Source organism: Podarcis vaucheri, assembly GCF_965113315.1.
Source record: "Podarcis vaucheri genome assembly, chromosome: 1".
NCBI lineage: Eukaryota > Metazoa > Chordata > Lepidosauria > Squamata > Lacertidae > Podarcis > Podarcis vaucheri.
In genome coordinates, this window is record NC_138759.1 from 83,208,630 (window position 1) to 83,222,479 (window position 13,850).

The window sequence follows — 13,850 nt, forward strand, 5'->3', positions numbered from 1 at the left end:
GGGGAAATGAAGCCATGATGGAAACAGATGAAACTCAAACACTTTGAAAGGGGATTGTGCCTTTCACGTGAAATTGAATATTACAGGCAAGGATGCAAGGAAATATAATAGCATATAAGGGCTTTCTATGGCAGGAAAAGGTTCAGTTACAAGAGTACAGTATTGTCCTGATTGCTAGTGGTATTCAGTGAAATGTTTCTGGGGATCATAGGCTTGCACAGATGGCTTGTGTTTCACCTTCCTGAAGGTTTGTCATAAAAGGGCATTTGCCTGTGACTGGCGGATGAGGTGGTAGTACTTTCAGAATGCAGCTTGAGTGGTGAACAGTCTGTGGGAGGGGCTTAATGCTGAGTGGGTGGGTTTACCTGGTTGCTAGGTGATGATTGTGATCTAAGGGACCAGGATTAATCTCAAGTGAGCCCAGATAACTGGTCTGATGAATGGGTACCATTCAAGTCTCTTGTCATTCTCACCATGACATACTCACTAGAATTTGGCCTTGTTAATGCGGCCAACCGGTACCTGACTGCTGAACCTTTCCGTTTCCAGGTGGCAGCCACAGGCAAGCAACTGAAGCCTCGCCAGTTGTGGGTACTGCAGTTTGTGAGCCCACAGGGAGCTGGGGCAGCTGGCCCAGGAGAAGGGGCTGGCCAAAAGCTTCACCTGATCAGTGCACTGAAACGCTACTTGGCGGCTGACGCAAATGGAAAAGTCACCTGTGACCAGGACAAACCAGGGCCTCAGACCTTCTTTCTCTTGCATCAGTATCCAGATGGCAAGGTGCTGTCTCTCACGCAGGCACAAGCATCCTATCTCTCAAGTGTAGCTTATGTTCGATATTATCGGGCTGGAATTCTGGACAAAGAGGGTTGGGTGGGTGGGTGAGACGGAGGGCAGAAGGTAGGAAAACAATGCTTAAAGTTGCCTCAAAAGGGCCTCAAAACTATTCCGCTATTACCCAAATGTAGGCTTCTTGTTTTGCTTACAAATGTTTTTTACAATTAAGAGGCAGAAATGAGGGCAGGGTTGAGCTCGATTTGCAGACTAGTTTGCTGTGGTGAGAAGCAGGGTTTTTCTAGATTCTTACGGGTAAGTCCAGGCAGCAGATTCCTGCACTCCAGTGCTGTAAAGTGCATCAGGAAGAGTGCAAAATGTTCCTGGACTCCCCCCCCCCCCATGGTCTCCTTGGGAAGCCAGTAACATGAGCCAAAGCTTTTTGCCCCTGTCGGCCAAACAGTATGATAGTCAGCCACTATGGGCTGAAGGGGAGAGAATGTATCTGACTAGCTTATTTGAGTCCCTGTGCTAAGAGTTGCCGGGTGTATCCTTCAAGGTGCCCTAGCCACTTCCCATCCACAACTGGAAACAACTGTTGCACAATGGAACTTGGGTGATCATGGCAACTCCATAAGCCCAAAGGTGTAACGTAACTGGTGTAATGATACCTGAATTTTATTCTGCCATGTTCTTTGCTCATTGAGAGTATTCCTGCTTTTCTTGTCTTGGGCAATGTAGCTGACCAGACATCTTTCCCTCCCTGCAGGTGTCCTTGCAAAATGAACAGTCCAAGCGCTACCTGGGTGGAGCAGAGGAGAACGTCACTTGCTTTGCCCAGGCTGCCACCGAAACTGAAAAATGGACCCTCCACCTGGCTGTGCACCCCAATGTTGCCATGTACAACCCCAACAGGAAGCGTTATGTGCGGTGTGATGATAAAACTGGGGTGCTGCGCTGTGACCGTGACATGCCCTGGGGGGCTGAATCAGTCATCACTATCTACTATGATTTCAGAGGTGGGTGGTGGCATTTTCCTATTTTGTTTTCAATTGATATGTCAATTTTTCTCTCTAATACTGTAACACACATCTCCCCCCCCCCTTTGTTGGGGGAGCGTGTTAAAGAAGCAAAACAAGCTTTCATTCTGCTGTAGGGTTACACACACACACACACACACAGCAATTCCTATTGCAGATGAGGACTTATAGCTACCATACTAACAAGAAAGTTGCTTCTTCTGAACTAAGGATTGTTTAAAGTTTTCTGTTATCCTCTCCAACTATGGAGCAGACACCTGGGGTAAGTCTGAACACCTGGAAAGACTTGAGAAATTTGAGAGATGGAGAAAGTCTGTACCGGTCACAGGCTTTCTCCTCCCACAGTGAGAAAGTTGCTACTTTATTCTACAGATGTTTGTCTGCTTGTGATTTTACCTGTACATGAGGATTTCTAAGTGCTACAGGTGGGTGGGGTGGCCTGGGAAGGCAGTAAGTGCTTCTAAGTGGAAGGTCTTAATTCAAAAAGTTTGAGTGACACTGCCTTATTTACACATCTCTATCCAAAGGCCACCCAAGCACCTTCTAAGATAGTCCTCTGTTATTGATGTGTGAAAAAGTTCAGTTTGAGTCATTTGCATCTCCTCCAATAGGTCTGGAGTCCAATGGTGAGAGAAGGCAATTTTCCCCATACATACCAGGTGAATTCAAATTCTGTTTACCCAAAAAGTCACTGTGGCTGGCAGGAATTTTGATTTCCTTGACATCATTAATTAGCCTGGGTAATTCTTAGAACTACTAATTGCCCTATGCAAGACTTTCTGGTAAGTTAGACACCAGTGCAAACTTTCCAAATAAGGCAAGAAAGGGAATTGTCTGTGCAGTGAAGTTTCCAAGTGCAAATCCTCTTTCCTGACCGTATTGATGTTGGAGGTTCCCCACTCTCACACACACACTTTTAAGTGAAATTGCACACTAGGCTAAATAATCTAATACAACCAGTTTTTAAAACACACATGTAGTGTGGATAAAGGTGTGTATTAGTGCAGATGGGAACATGACTTCAATCCCAATCTCAGCCTGCATGTGCCCATGGCACATCTCACTATACCTGGGTAGGGGGTCATGGCCTCTAGCTTTATCAAGCAAACATGTAAACCCCCAAAGTAATTATGCAAGAAAAATAGGGTGTAATCTACGAGGAAACAAATGCAGTATCAGCACCACCAATGCTGTACAAAGCTGAGGCCCAATGAACCTCAACTTGCCTATCAGAACAAAGCATGGGGGCTGTTTACACACATGTACAAATGATATATGAGATTCTGGGTAAGGGAAATACAATGGGAAATGTTAAGGGTGAACAGGACTAGCGTGCTCTAAAGGGTTGGTGTTTGGAACTGCAGGCAGGGTGGGTTTGTGTGGCAATCCTGCAGTGAAACAAGCATCAGCCCTGATGCTGCTTTGTAAGACAATTGATTTGGAGATTGTTTTCCAGGACTGAACACCAAGCTGCTGTCAACCTCTCATCTCTCTCGCCTTTGTCTCCAGCAAAGAAGTATGGATTGAGGAATGGGGCTGGCAAACTGTTGGCTTCCAACGGCTCACTGGTACCAGATGTTACCCCACAAACTTTGTACTCCCTGGAGGTGCATGGCGGCTTGGTCGCTCTGCGGGATGAGGAGGGAAAGTACTTGACTGGGCGAGAGGGTAGCATGAGAACCGTAAAGATGGACAAACCTGGACGGGAGGAACTCTTCAGCATGGAATCCAGCCCTGCCCAGGTCTCTATGCGCTCTTCTTCTACTAACAAGTTCATTTGCTGCAGGCCAGGTAAGTCAGGAGAAAACAGTACTATCTATATTGCATTGCACTTTGTGGAGCCTCTGCAGCTGATTGGCTTTTCCGATCTGATGAGATGGAATGTTTGTGACCATTTCACCTGCTCAGAAAATGAGGCACAGTGGTGGTCCACATTCTGCGAGCAATGGGGCAGTTGTCAGTTTGGTTGGGTAAAACTGAGATAAGACTGACTCGGGAGGCAGGGTGAAGGCTGGGAGGAGTTCTTAGAAGGCAGGTAAGCTTAGATGCTGGGACCTGAGAGGCAAGATTGCTGAAGAGAGGATGCAGAAGTAAGAAGCAGAAAAAGGGCACATACAATTGAAGTAGCAAGGATCCAGTAAGATTACGGTCCCTGAAAAAAACCACAGCATTTCTTATTAAAAGTGGTGTGACAGAAGTGCTAGGGAGGCTAACCAGAATACAAGATGGCCAATCGAAATGGGGCTAAGTAGGCTGTGAGCTGAAAAAGCAAAAACCTGAGGAAATGAATGGTGTAGCTATAGAACTAGGGCAAGAAGACTGGAAGAAAACCACACAAAGTGCTTTGACTAGAGAAACCCAGGATGGAATTTAATGTCATTTTAAGGCGATTGTTCTGCTTCCCAGATGAAGTGATTTCACCTTTCCCACATACTTGTTCGGGGGTTGTCTTGAACCTGCAGAGCAGATTTGGGGGGCCATGGGAGAAGCCATGTAGCCAGAGATCTTCCATCGGGCTCCCCTGGTGAGACAGGTTACTTGAATCCACACACTGCACTCCTTTGGAAGAAACGAAGTACAGCAAGCCAGCAACTTACGGCACATTTAACTTGTGCACAATTAATCCAGATCTGAAAGAGGATTTGAATTTAGGCTTGCACGTGACGTTTTGTGCTCTTAAACCAGCCTGCCTCCAAAGATAAAGATAGGAAGGTCCAAATGATCCTAGGTCAGTTGACACACAAACAATGCCCCCATTCTCTGCACAATGTTTTCCTCTTTCGATCCATGAAGCACTGATTTCAGCCTGCAGGAGTGGGCAATGGCATATGTAGGAATGCTGACCTCGGGTGTTTCTTCCCTGCCCCCTGCAGGTGCTGATCTCTATGCCAATGCTATGGCTGTCGGCAACACCGAGATCTTCCAGGTGCTGTTTGATGACACCACAAAGAAGGTCTGCTTCCGTAGCCACAGCGGCGCGTATATGTCCTTGGTGAGTGTGCCTGCCACGCATTACGAAGAACAGCAGCAATCAGGCAGGACCAGCTATTTCAAATTGTTTCCTAACTATGGAGAAGGACTGCAGTCCGTAGGTGGTAGAGCACATGCTTTGCATGCAGAAAGCCCCAAGCTTTTTTCAGCCACAGCCACTCAGTCCAGTCTTGTCCCCAACCTCCTTCTGACTATATTCTACAATGGGCAACACTGAGACTAAGGAGGGAGGAAGCTGACAGGCAGCCCCACCCCACGACTGGTTGTAAGTGAGAATGGGGGGACTGATCAAGGGCAGAGTGAGGATGGTGGGGCAGGGCCCCTTTTGCCCAAGTGGATCAGCTTCCACTGGATACACCTGTGCCCAGATTGTGGTGCACTAACTTAATCTGGAATTCTTTTAAATGTGAGCAAGGAGGTGGGTGAGCGGCATCCTTGACGCTTGGCTGCGATCATTCACAAAAATTGTGGCCTGGTTCAAAAAACAAAACGTCGTAAGCTTGAAACGATGTAGTAGAGGCTTTGCCACCTCAAGTGTTCACCAAGTCTCCCCGGATGAAGAAGATATATCTGCGCCATGTGTGTATTAATACAGAAAGGCAGGCTGCAAATCAAGAGGATAATAATATAGCAAGCAGAGAACTGATAAAAGGAGGCTTGTTAAATAGCAGAAGATAGCTCTTGGTCCTGGACTTGTTTGTTAATGTTAGTAAGGGCTGTCTCAGGCCTTTTCCAAAATATTTTTGTCAACTTTAGTGCGGGTGGGGGGAGTTACTCTATTCTACAAAGCAAAACAGGGCATTATACACAATCCTCCTTGTGTAAAAGTGGAAAATTGTTTTTTGTACACTGAGGATGGAGAACCTGTGGCTCTCGAGTTGTTGTACTCAAATTCCTATTGTCCTTGATCATTGGCTGGCAGTTATTACTCCAACATATTGAAGGCCTCAGGTTTCTCATCCCTGCCACAGATGAAATATGTAAGTGTGCAGTAGGAATGCACATCTTCCTGAACAACCTCTTAAGAGAAAGCTAACTGCTTAAGCCTGGAGCGCTGGAGACATCTTTTTCAGGTCTGCTATTCACTTACCTGGGAGTAAAACTTGTTGAACTAAATGAAACTTATAAGTAGAGTTGAAGGTGGTCTTCTGGCTGCATTGTTCATGGTGTGCACATACACTATCTGCTATGAACCCAGTCAGAAATTTTGCAGATTTTTGTTGTGCTTCAAAACCTATACTGCACATCTAACATACCATTTAGAAATCTTATAGTTTGGCTTCAGTCTGGGCTATGGTTCACATAGTGCAACTTGAAGTGTGAAGTCAACAATAAAGTGGCTTTGAATAAAGCCAAGGTCCACCACCCTCCCTAGCTTGCTGATGCTAGAAACCTTCCCCTTTTGGAGGTAACTGCTGCTGGACTAACCTCCCTGGTATTGAGAAGCTCATGCATTGCTGTACTCTTGTGTTGCGTCACCTACCACAATGGAACTCTCAGTCTTGATGCAGCACCAAATACCTTCCACTGAAAATATATCAACATGGATCTCAGAACGTAGCTGATAAAGGGACTGCTACAGAAGGTTTCTATCAGTCAAAGTAACCCCAAAACACAAAAAGCACTTTCCAACGAATGCATCCTGTCTTTTGCAGGGTCCTAATGACTGTATTAACAGCAACACCAAACAGGACAGGAATGTCTGGTTCGACATCCAGTACCAAGACCAAAAGGTGTGTCTCCGCATAGCAGACAAGCAAGTGTCCATGCGGCCCAATGGACAGCTCCTGGCAATTCCCAAAGCTGCAGGTACAAGTTGGTAGAGAGCTTCTCTTACAAGCACCAGGGCATCAGTGTGGACAGGTGAACACAGCTAGGGTGGGAAGAGAGACTGCACACTGCCAGCTGCAAATTAGCTTTAGGTAGTTCTAGGGGAAAGGACTGGAAGCGACAGCCTTGCACTAACTCCCTAGATAGCTCTCTAGAGGAATAATGTGGGGAATGTCTTTGCACAGAAACCAAGCTGTCCCTGGATATAAAATTGGAACATGGGGAGCCAACCTTAAGCCCATCCTGTGAAATGGCTTTTTAGACACCTCAAGGGTTTCTTGTTGGAAACCAGCAACCAAAACTTTCATAATCTTGCTCTTGCAAGATGGAATGAGTTCTGTTTACACTCCCTTCCTTACACTTTGGAGTAGCTAACATCACTACAAATACAGCCTACATGAAAGAGAAAAAAACACCCTAAGACTCACTAAAACACTGCCCCTCTGTGCATATAATCCTGGCCCCCAGAACTGCATACCAAGTAGGTTGACATTGCTTCTGTAATATGATCTGGGAAGCAGTCAGAGAATGAGTTCCAGTTTGGGGGGAACCACCACCAGAAACAGATGTGCAGTTGTTGTCCATAGTGGTTACTTGAATGAACTTTGGGGCAAATGCTACTGACAGTAGAAATCAGGATAAAACCCAAGGGAAGAACAGTATTTGAAGTCCAAGCCATTAAAAGCTTTCTGTGCCATAAGCAGCACCTTGAATCAAGTAAGAAAGACTAGAGGGAGATATTGTGAATTCTAGGCCCCTGTTACAACACTCAGCCTGGCTTCTCAGTGTGGGGTGATTTCTCCTGATCTTTAGCACTGAAGTTGACTTTCCCTGGGGAGCTGATTCCCTCTTGAGAGCAAAAGGAAGGGTGGCAAAATAGTTCTCTTTGAAAGCCAGGCCAATGCTAAAGGTTTCCCTTGTACCTTCAGGGAAGAGTGAAGATTTCCTGCTGGTGCTGGTGAACCGGCCACTGCTTGTCCTGCACAGTGATGCCGGCTACGTGGGTCTGTGTTCTGACATGAGGAAGCTGGAAGGGAACTGCGTCAGCTATGTTGCCAGCAGCCTGTCGCTCACCGAGGAAGGCTACTACAACTTCCAAGTTGGTTAGTATGTTTCCAGGTGGGACTAAGTATATCCCAAGGGGTTGGGGTCTCCTAGTATCTGTGTTGCGAGTGAAACATGACCTACTCATAAATGGGAGCTGCCATCAAAGGATTTTTATAAAAACAAGCCTAGTTTATACGTAGCTATAAGAGGGAGCCAAAACTTGCTTTCCCAAACCAAAACAATGCAAGAGAGCGCATCATCACTATTTCCCCCCCTTTGCCCTTTGTTTTGCTCCATGACCCCTGGACAATAGTTTCCTAGGCCCAATTAAGGATAAACTACTGTTCAGGTTGGATGGCCATCTGTCATGGTTGATTTAGCTGTGATTCCTGTGTTGCAGGGCGTTGGACTAATGACCCTTGGGTCCCTTCCGACTCTCTTATTCTAGGTGTCGATCATGTTTTCACTTTATACATGGTTTCTTTCTAAACCATACCTAGTATTGCCATGACAAGCACATCCTAATTACCTGTGATTCTTTTACCTCGTAAAAGTCAGAGAGATCCAAGAGCTGGTCTTGCCACACCTCTACCTTCCCTGACCCTCACCCTTCCTTCCACTAATTCTGCCACTTGACCTGCAGGCAGCAAGTACTGGGCTCTGGATAACGATGGACAAATCTTGGTAAACAGTGACCGTCCCAGCAATTTCACCATCCAGCTTGCATCCTCCAGCTGCCTGATCATCAAAGCACCCAACAACAAGTTTTTTGTGGCTGAGCAAGGAGGCCGACTATGGGCAGGGGCTTCAGACGCATCTGGAGCAACACTGTTCCATTTCTGAGAGCATCTGACCTTGCTCTTCCCACCAATAAACTTTTTCTGTGTGGGCTTACTTCATGCTTATCTCAACTGATGCCCAATTGGCCCATGTGTTAGACCTCTTGGAAATGACCCTTCCTCCGTAGATCCTCCCTCACACAGGGCATACTTGAACTCTAAATGAAAGCTCTGCTACCTACAGCAGACCCAAGCCAGGACCCTTTCATATGAATTTCCTTATGCAAAAACTTTCTGTGCCCATGAGGTCCCTTCTGAAGCACCTTCCTGCAGTTAGGATGATTTGCAAAGCCTCAGTTATCTTAAAGATGTGTACCTCTCTTCAGCCCAAGAGGGGTCCCCCCATGCTTCTAGGAGCACTGCTGTTCTCCCAGTGTACCAATGTTTGTCTTAAGCTCCACATAGCTTCAGTAGTTTAAAAATAAATATTTATTCCAAGGATGCAGTAGAAAACCAAGTATCACAAATTATCAATACACACCAATAACAACACTGATTTGGGGGAAGGGGCACAAGGCCTGCTGCCCTTATCCCTACCCACATTCAGGAAGAGGGCACAGGAGGTAACACAACAATTAGGGAGGATGAGCAAGACTGCCCTCCTGAGTCACTGCACACATGCTAGAGTCTTGAGTTGTTAGAATGTACCACGCTGGGGAATTCAAAGGACACACCAGCTGCAGGCAAAGTCTGATTATTAGGTGGCATTCACTGGCCCATAGTCTTTTGACTTGCAAGAGTCAATTACCAAAGGTACAAAGTTGGAATGGATCAATTGGCGCCCTCCAGGAGGATTGCAAGCTTAGTTAGGGTGTGTGGGTCCGTCATCTCATGAAAACTGTTTCCAGACACTGGAGACCCTGCTAACGGTGCTCTACCTGAATGAGCTTGAAATGAGAAGTTGAGCCGCCGCCTTTCAGCTTATTGGGGGAATTGGACCCACACCTCATCTTGTTCCAGCCACAGAAATGGAGGGTTCATGCAGCCTCTCTCCAGTCTGAAGAGCACACAGTTCCATACATTGCAGCCCACAAAGGTTCTCAGTAAGAGTCCAAGCTGCAGAAAATACAGAGGGAAACATGAGGATCTTAGCAACAGCAACAGCAAATACCTCTGCCTTCCTACCCAAAGTACAGTGGAACAGACTGAACACCTATTCCAAGGATGGGGAACCTGCAGGCCTCCAGATGTTGGAATCCAACTCCCACCATAGCCAATAATCAGTGATGATGGAAGTTGTCTAGCAACATCTGGGGAGCCCATGGGTACTTTATCCCTGTTGTATTCCATTGATTCCCCTGTTTGAAGAAATAAGCCAACCAACATAAATATATGATAAGCCACCTGTGCAATTTAGCATTACATCATTGAGCCTGAATGAATCAGAAAAAGAACGTCAAACTTGCATGTTCTCCCACAACGGCCAAGGAGGACTTCAGCAGGATTTTATGTTCTCTATTTAATTAAACTTTTAAAGAATCCTAGCTTAGCATTATTTCTGAATCAGGAATCCTGGTTTAAAACTCTGGTAAGTGCCATAATAAATCAACTTTACACTATGGGTTATAAAGTTGGCTTCTTAAACGGATCAGAGTTACAGTATACCAATTTCCAGAGAGTATAACAGAAAGGCTTGCATTCAACACAGCGCTAAGAAGAAAGATTTCTCCTTGTGCAATTGAGCATATTCCCCACCTGCATGCCCCTTAAATCTGCTCTGGGAATGGCATGGAGCACAGAAGTCCCACTGTACTAATACTAATCCTTGCACTAGTGTGGGTATTTGGTTGAATATTGTCCAGTCTTTGGGGGACATTAAAGGCTAAGCTAACACATTTATTACAGCTTAAGCTAGTCCATGAAAACTTATGCCATAACTAATTTGATACTTTTTAATGTGCCACAGGACTTTTGTTGTTTTAAACCAGGATCCTTGGTTCCAACATGATGCTAAACAGGGATTATTTAAAAGTGAAAGTAAATCCTTCCACGTCCTCCCAGCCATAAAGGAAGGGGATATGGGGACTCACACACGAGCCTGAAACTTCACTTAGACCTTTCCATATAGCACTAAGCCCAACATTACATGTAAATACAGTCAGTGTCTTAAAAAACAAAATCTAATCAATGCACATAAAAAAATATTTCCCTAAAATACCATAATGGTAGGCAAGTAAAGTACCTGGAGAAGGCAGCCAGAGTGAGAACACCCAGTAACAGCTCCACAGCATAGAAGAGGAGGAGGATAGCATTAAGGATGGCCTCCAGCCGCAGAGCATAAGTCTGCAGCAGCAGATAATAGGCTGCCATCATTGCTGCTGGAAAGGTTAAAGCCAGACTGATAGCAAGTGGCACTTTCCGTTGACAGAGGTTCCCTTTTGAGCCTGCCATACACAGAAAATATTAAAAAGAAAATGCATAGACCTGTTCAGCATAAAAGCCACAGTATTTGGAATCTGATGGCACAAAATGAATAGCTCTACTTTTCAGGGATCAGTTCTCATTTAACTAAATAAGTCAAAAAATAACTCATTTAACTAAATAAGTCAAAAAATTGTCCAGTAGCACCTTCGAGACCAACTAAGTTTGTTCTGGGTATAAGCTTTCGTGTGCATGCACACTTCTTCAGATACACTGAAACAGAAGTCACCAGAACCTTATATATAATGGGAGGTGGGGTGGGGTATTTCTCAGAAGGGTAGTAGAAGATGGGTGATTGACTCAATGGGTATGGTAAATCTGTTGATGACTGAACAATTTTGTATTAAAAAATTTTTTTTTTTAATTTTTAAAAAAAATAAATAACTTTTTTTAAAAAACACATTTATTTTATTTCGACTGCGTCAGACCAACACGGCTATCTACCTGAATCAAGAATCATTTAACAGAGAATAAGGAATGGGATTTTGCATTTAACATTTGTACTGTAGTTCATAAGCTAGTCTCAGGTCAGGAAGGACAGTCAGACTGGATAAATGGGATCTCATATTTCCACCCACATAATGATGTCTTGCCTCCTACCTACTCCCGAATTAAGGGATGTACCACAGAGCCCCTTTTTCAGCCTCATTTCATTGGAGGCACCTATTCCAGTTCAGCAGAATAATTAGGAAGGCCTGGAATGATGGAGTGAAGGCACTGTCAGCAATTTACACTCTGCTCAACTACTCTACTCTCAAACACCTTTGCTGTTGGAGAAGCGGAATTTATCGATGAGTGAACCACCTTAACAACAACAACAATAAATTTTATTCATATCCTGCCCATCTGGCTGGGTTTCCCTAGGAGTCATCTTTTCAGGTCAAGTGCCATCAAAGATGCTCACAAAATGGCAGGTGAGTGCACTACTCGTGGGAACATTTTTATTGAATACTCACCAAAAAATATCCGGGTCACTTCAATCCCAAGATAGAGAAAAAGCATAATCAGGTCCAAAGCCAAATTGGCAGAGGGGTAGGGCAACAGGAGTCCTAAGCGGGTACACAAATGGACATGTGCATTAAGAGAACAGCAAAGCCAGATGCCTCTTCCCATTTAATGAATTCCTTAATAAAAGAAGAGTGTCTGATGTTGGTTAACATCTAATGTAGCAGCTAGAATGACAACAAACGCTGGGACATGGATGGTTCTGAAAAAGGCTGTGAACTCTTAAGCAGCTAGGTGAGAAATAAATAATTACACTATCCACTTTGTTCTTTCACTTTCTTCAGGCGAGAGCCACAAGGTAAATGCGTTAAAAAAGCCTGCAGGCAACCCAAACATATCACCCCTTCAAAAACTCACCTTTATAGACAAATATGAAAATCTCCAACAGAAAATATGTTGCATAATACCAGCCGTTCAGGAACAGGAGAATCTCCAGAGGGGTGGAGGAGAGCTGGCGATCTAGGGGGTGAAACCAGAATATGATTATCTATGGGGTAAACATTTTGTGTCCCCCTGCTTTCCAGCTGAATCAGAGCCAATGGCAATTCTGGTTTTCCCAGGACTGCCATTTGTTCCAATCTATCCCAAGGTGGGTTTTCCCTCAGAAAGGAGCAGGGCAAAGGGTGTGAGTCAAGCAGAAACTGCTGCTAAGAAGCCAAGCAGCAATGAGACAGTCTCAGTTCTGTTCTAAACTCAGTCAACAGAGACCGGTGTGAGGTGAAGATTGTCAAAATGGAAGCCCCGAGATGACAACAGCCATTAGGGGACGCCAATATTTGTACAGGGCTGGACAAGGGCACAGAACACAAGCCTTGTGTGCAGCTACTCTTCATTTCGCCTTTCTTGCATTTGGGGGTGTACTGGACGTTGTGAGCTCAAATTTGGGATGCTGCGTCCTCACCAGCTTAGCGTGGAACCTCAGCAAATGGTCTAACATACCTCAGGCAAAGGGAAACCAACCAGCAGCAGGGAATAAAAACCCCAGGCCACCGAACTGAACCCCTTGGAAGGGTCCAAAACCCCGTATTTGGGCAGCTTTACGCTAGGAGAGGGTTGCGAAGGGGCAGCCTCCGGCAGGACGTGGTTTTTCTGCGGAAGCTCAGCGCTAGGCTGAGCCAAGAGGCCCCTCATCAGGCTCTGGGGACCCGGGGGCCACTCTGCCTCCCTCCCCTTCGCTCCGGCTATTCCTCCCGCCTGGGGAGCGCTTGGCGGGATGCCGTCGGATCCCCGCCGTCGCTGCCGGGCTGCAGCCGGAGCCCGGTTCCTGTCCCTGCTCCAGGGCTCGGGGTGTCCTGGGCGGCGGGCCGGGCGAGCGGGGTGGGAATCAAGAAGAGCCGAGCCTTCCACGGGGATCAGTCGCGGTCACGTGACCTCGCAGCCCCCAGGGCCCTAGGACGCTGCCGGGACCCCGACTTACTGCGAGGCGCCATCTTCCATCGCCATGGAAACCGCTACGCAGGAAACCCACTTCCGGCGGAGCTCACGGCACAAAAGCGGGAGAGGGCGCAGTGGCGCGCAGCGTTCGCGGAGGCAGAAAGGTGTGGGTTGGCAAGGCGCGCGCTCGCTCCCTCGCTCCCAGCACGTTAGACCGAATGGACGCAGAGCAGAGCCGCTCTATCCCTGGCCTCTTTGTGCCGGAAGACCCGTTAGAAAGGCAAAAAGCTGCATTCGATGCCGGATATCGAGCCGCGTCTCTTTGGGGCGGAGGCCCAGATTCCGAGCGGGGACGGCGTCGCCTCGTCTCCATGGTAACCCATGAATGCTACCCGCGCTTCCTCCGCGCGAGTTGTGGGGGCAGGAAATAAACGCGGGGGCTCCTTCTGACAAGGAGCGACACCAATTTCTTTCCTTGTTATGTAACGGCCCCGTTTTTCTTCCGCCCTTTCCTCACACGCACATTTTT

The 13,850-nt window shown here is 46.4% G+C and overlaps 2 protein-coding genes across 3 annotated transcripts; one reads left to right on the forward strand and one right to left on the reverse strand.

The window, feature by feature from the left end:
- The first annotated feature begins 355 nt into the window (after positions 1 to 355).
- Positions 356 to 8,576, forward strand: LOC309531499 (fascin-like). Of its 2 annotated transcripts, XM_082221074.1 has the most exons (8): positions 356 to 780; positions 1,544 to 1,793; positions 2,426 to 2,473; positions 3,324 to 3,605; positions 4,688 to 4,806; positions 6,461 to 6,614; positions 7,565 to 7,738; positions 8,326 to 8,576. In XM_082221074.1, exons 1-8 carry the CDS (start codon positions 475 to 477, stop codon positions 8,523 to 8,525), a joined length of 1,533 nt encoding a protein of 510 aa, XP_082077200.1. In that variant the 5' UTR covers positions 356 to 474; the 3' UTR covers positions 8,526 to 8,576. The 2 variants fall into 2 exon arrangements, with proteins under 2 accessions (XP_082077200.1, XP_082077201.1); XM_082221075.1 differs by lacking the exon at positions 2,426 to 2,473 and having other exon boundaries at positions 358 to 780.
- A 355-nt stretch (positions 8,577 to 8,931) lies between these two features.
- TMEM216 (transmembrane protein 216) lies at positions 8,932 to 13,481 on the reverse strand. Its single transcript, XM_082221951.1, has 5 exons — positions 13,365 to 13,481; positions 12,305 to 12,406; positions 11,899 to 11,991; positions 10,704 to 10,905; positions 8,932 to 9,577 (listed from the first exon to the last, which is right to left on the reverse strand). Exons 1-5 carry the CDS (start codon positions 13,375 to 13,377, stop codon positions 9,562 to 9,564), a joined length of 426 nt encoding a protein of 141 aa, XP_082078077.1. The 5' UTR covers positions 13,378 to 13,481; the 3' UTR covers positions 8,932 to 9,561.
- Positions 13,482 to 13,850: the final 369 nt, after the last annotated feature.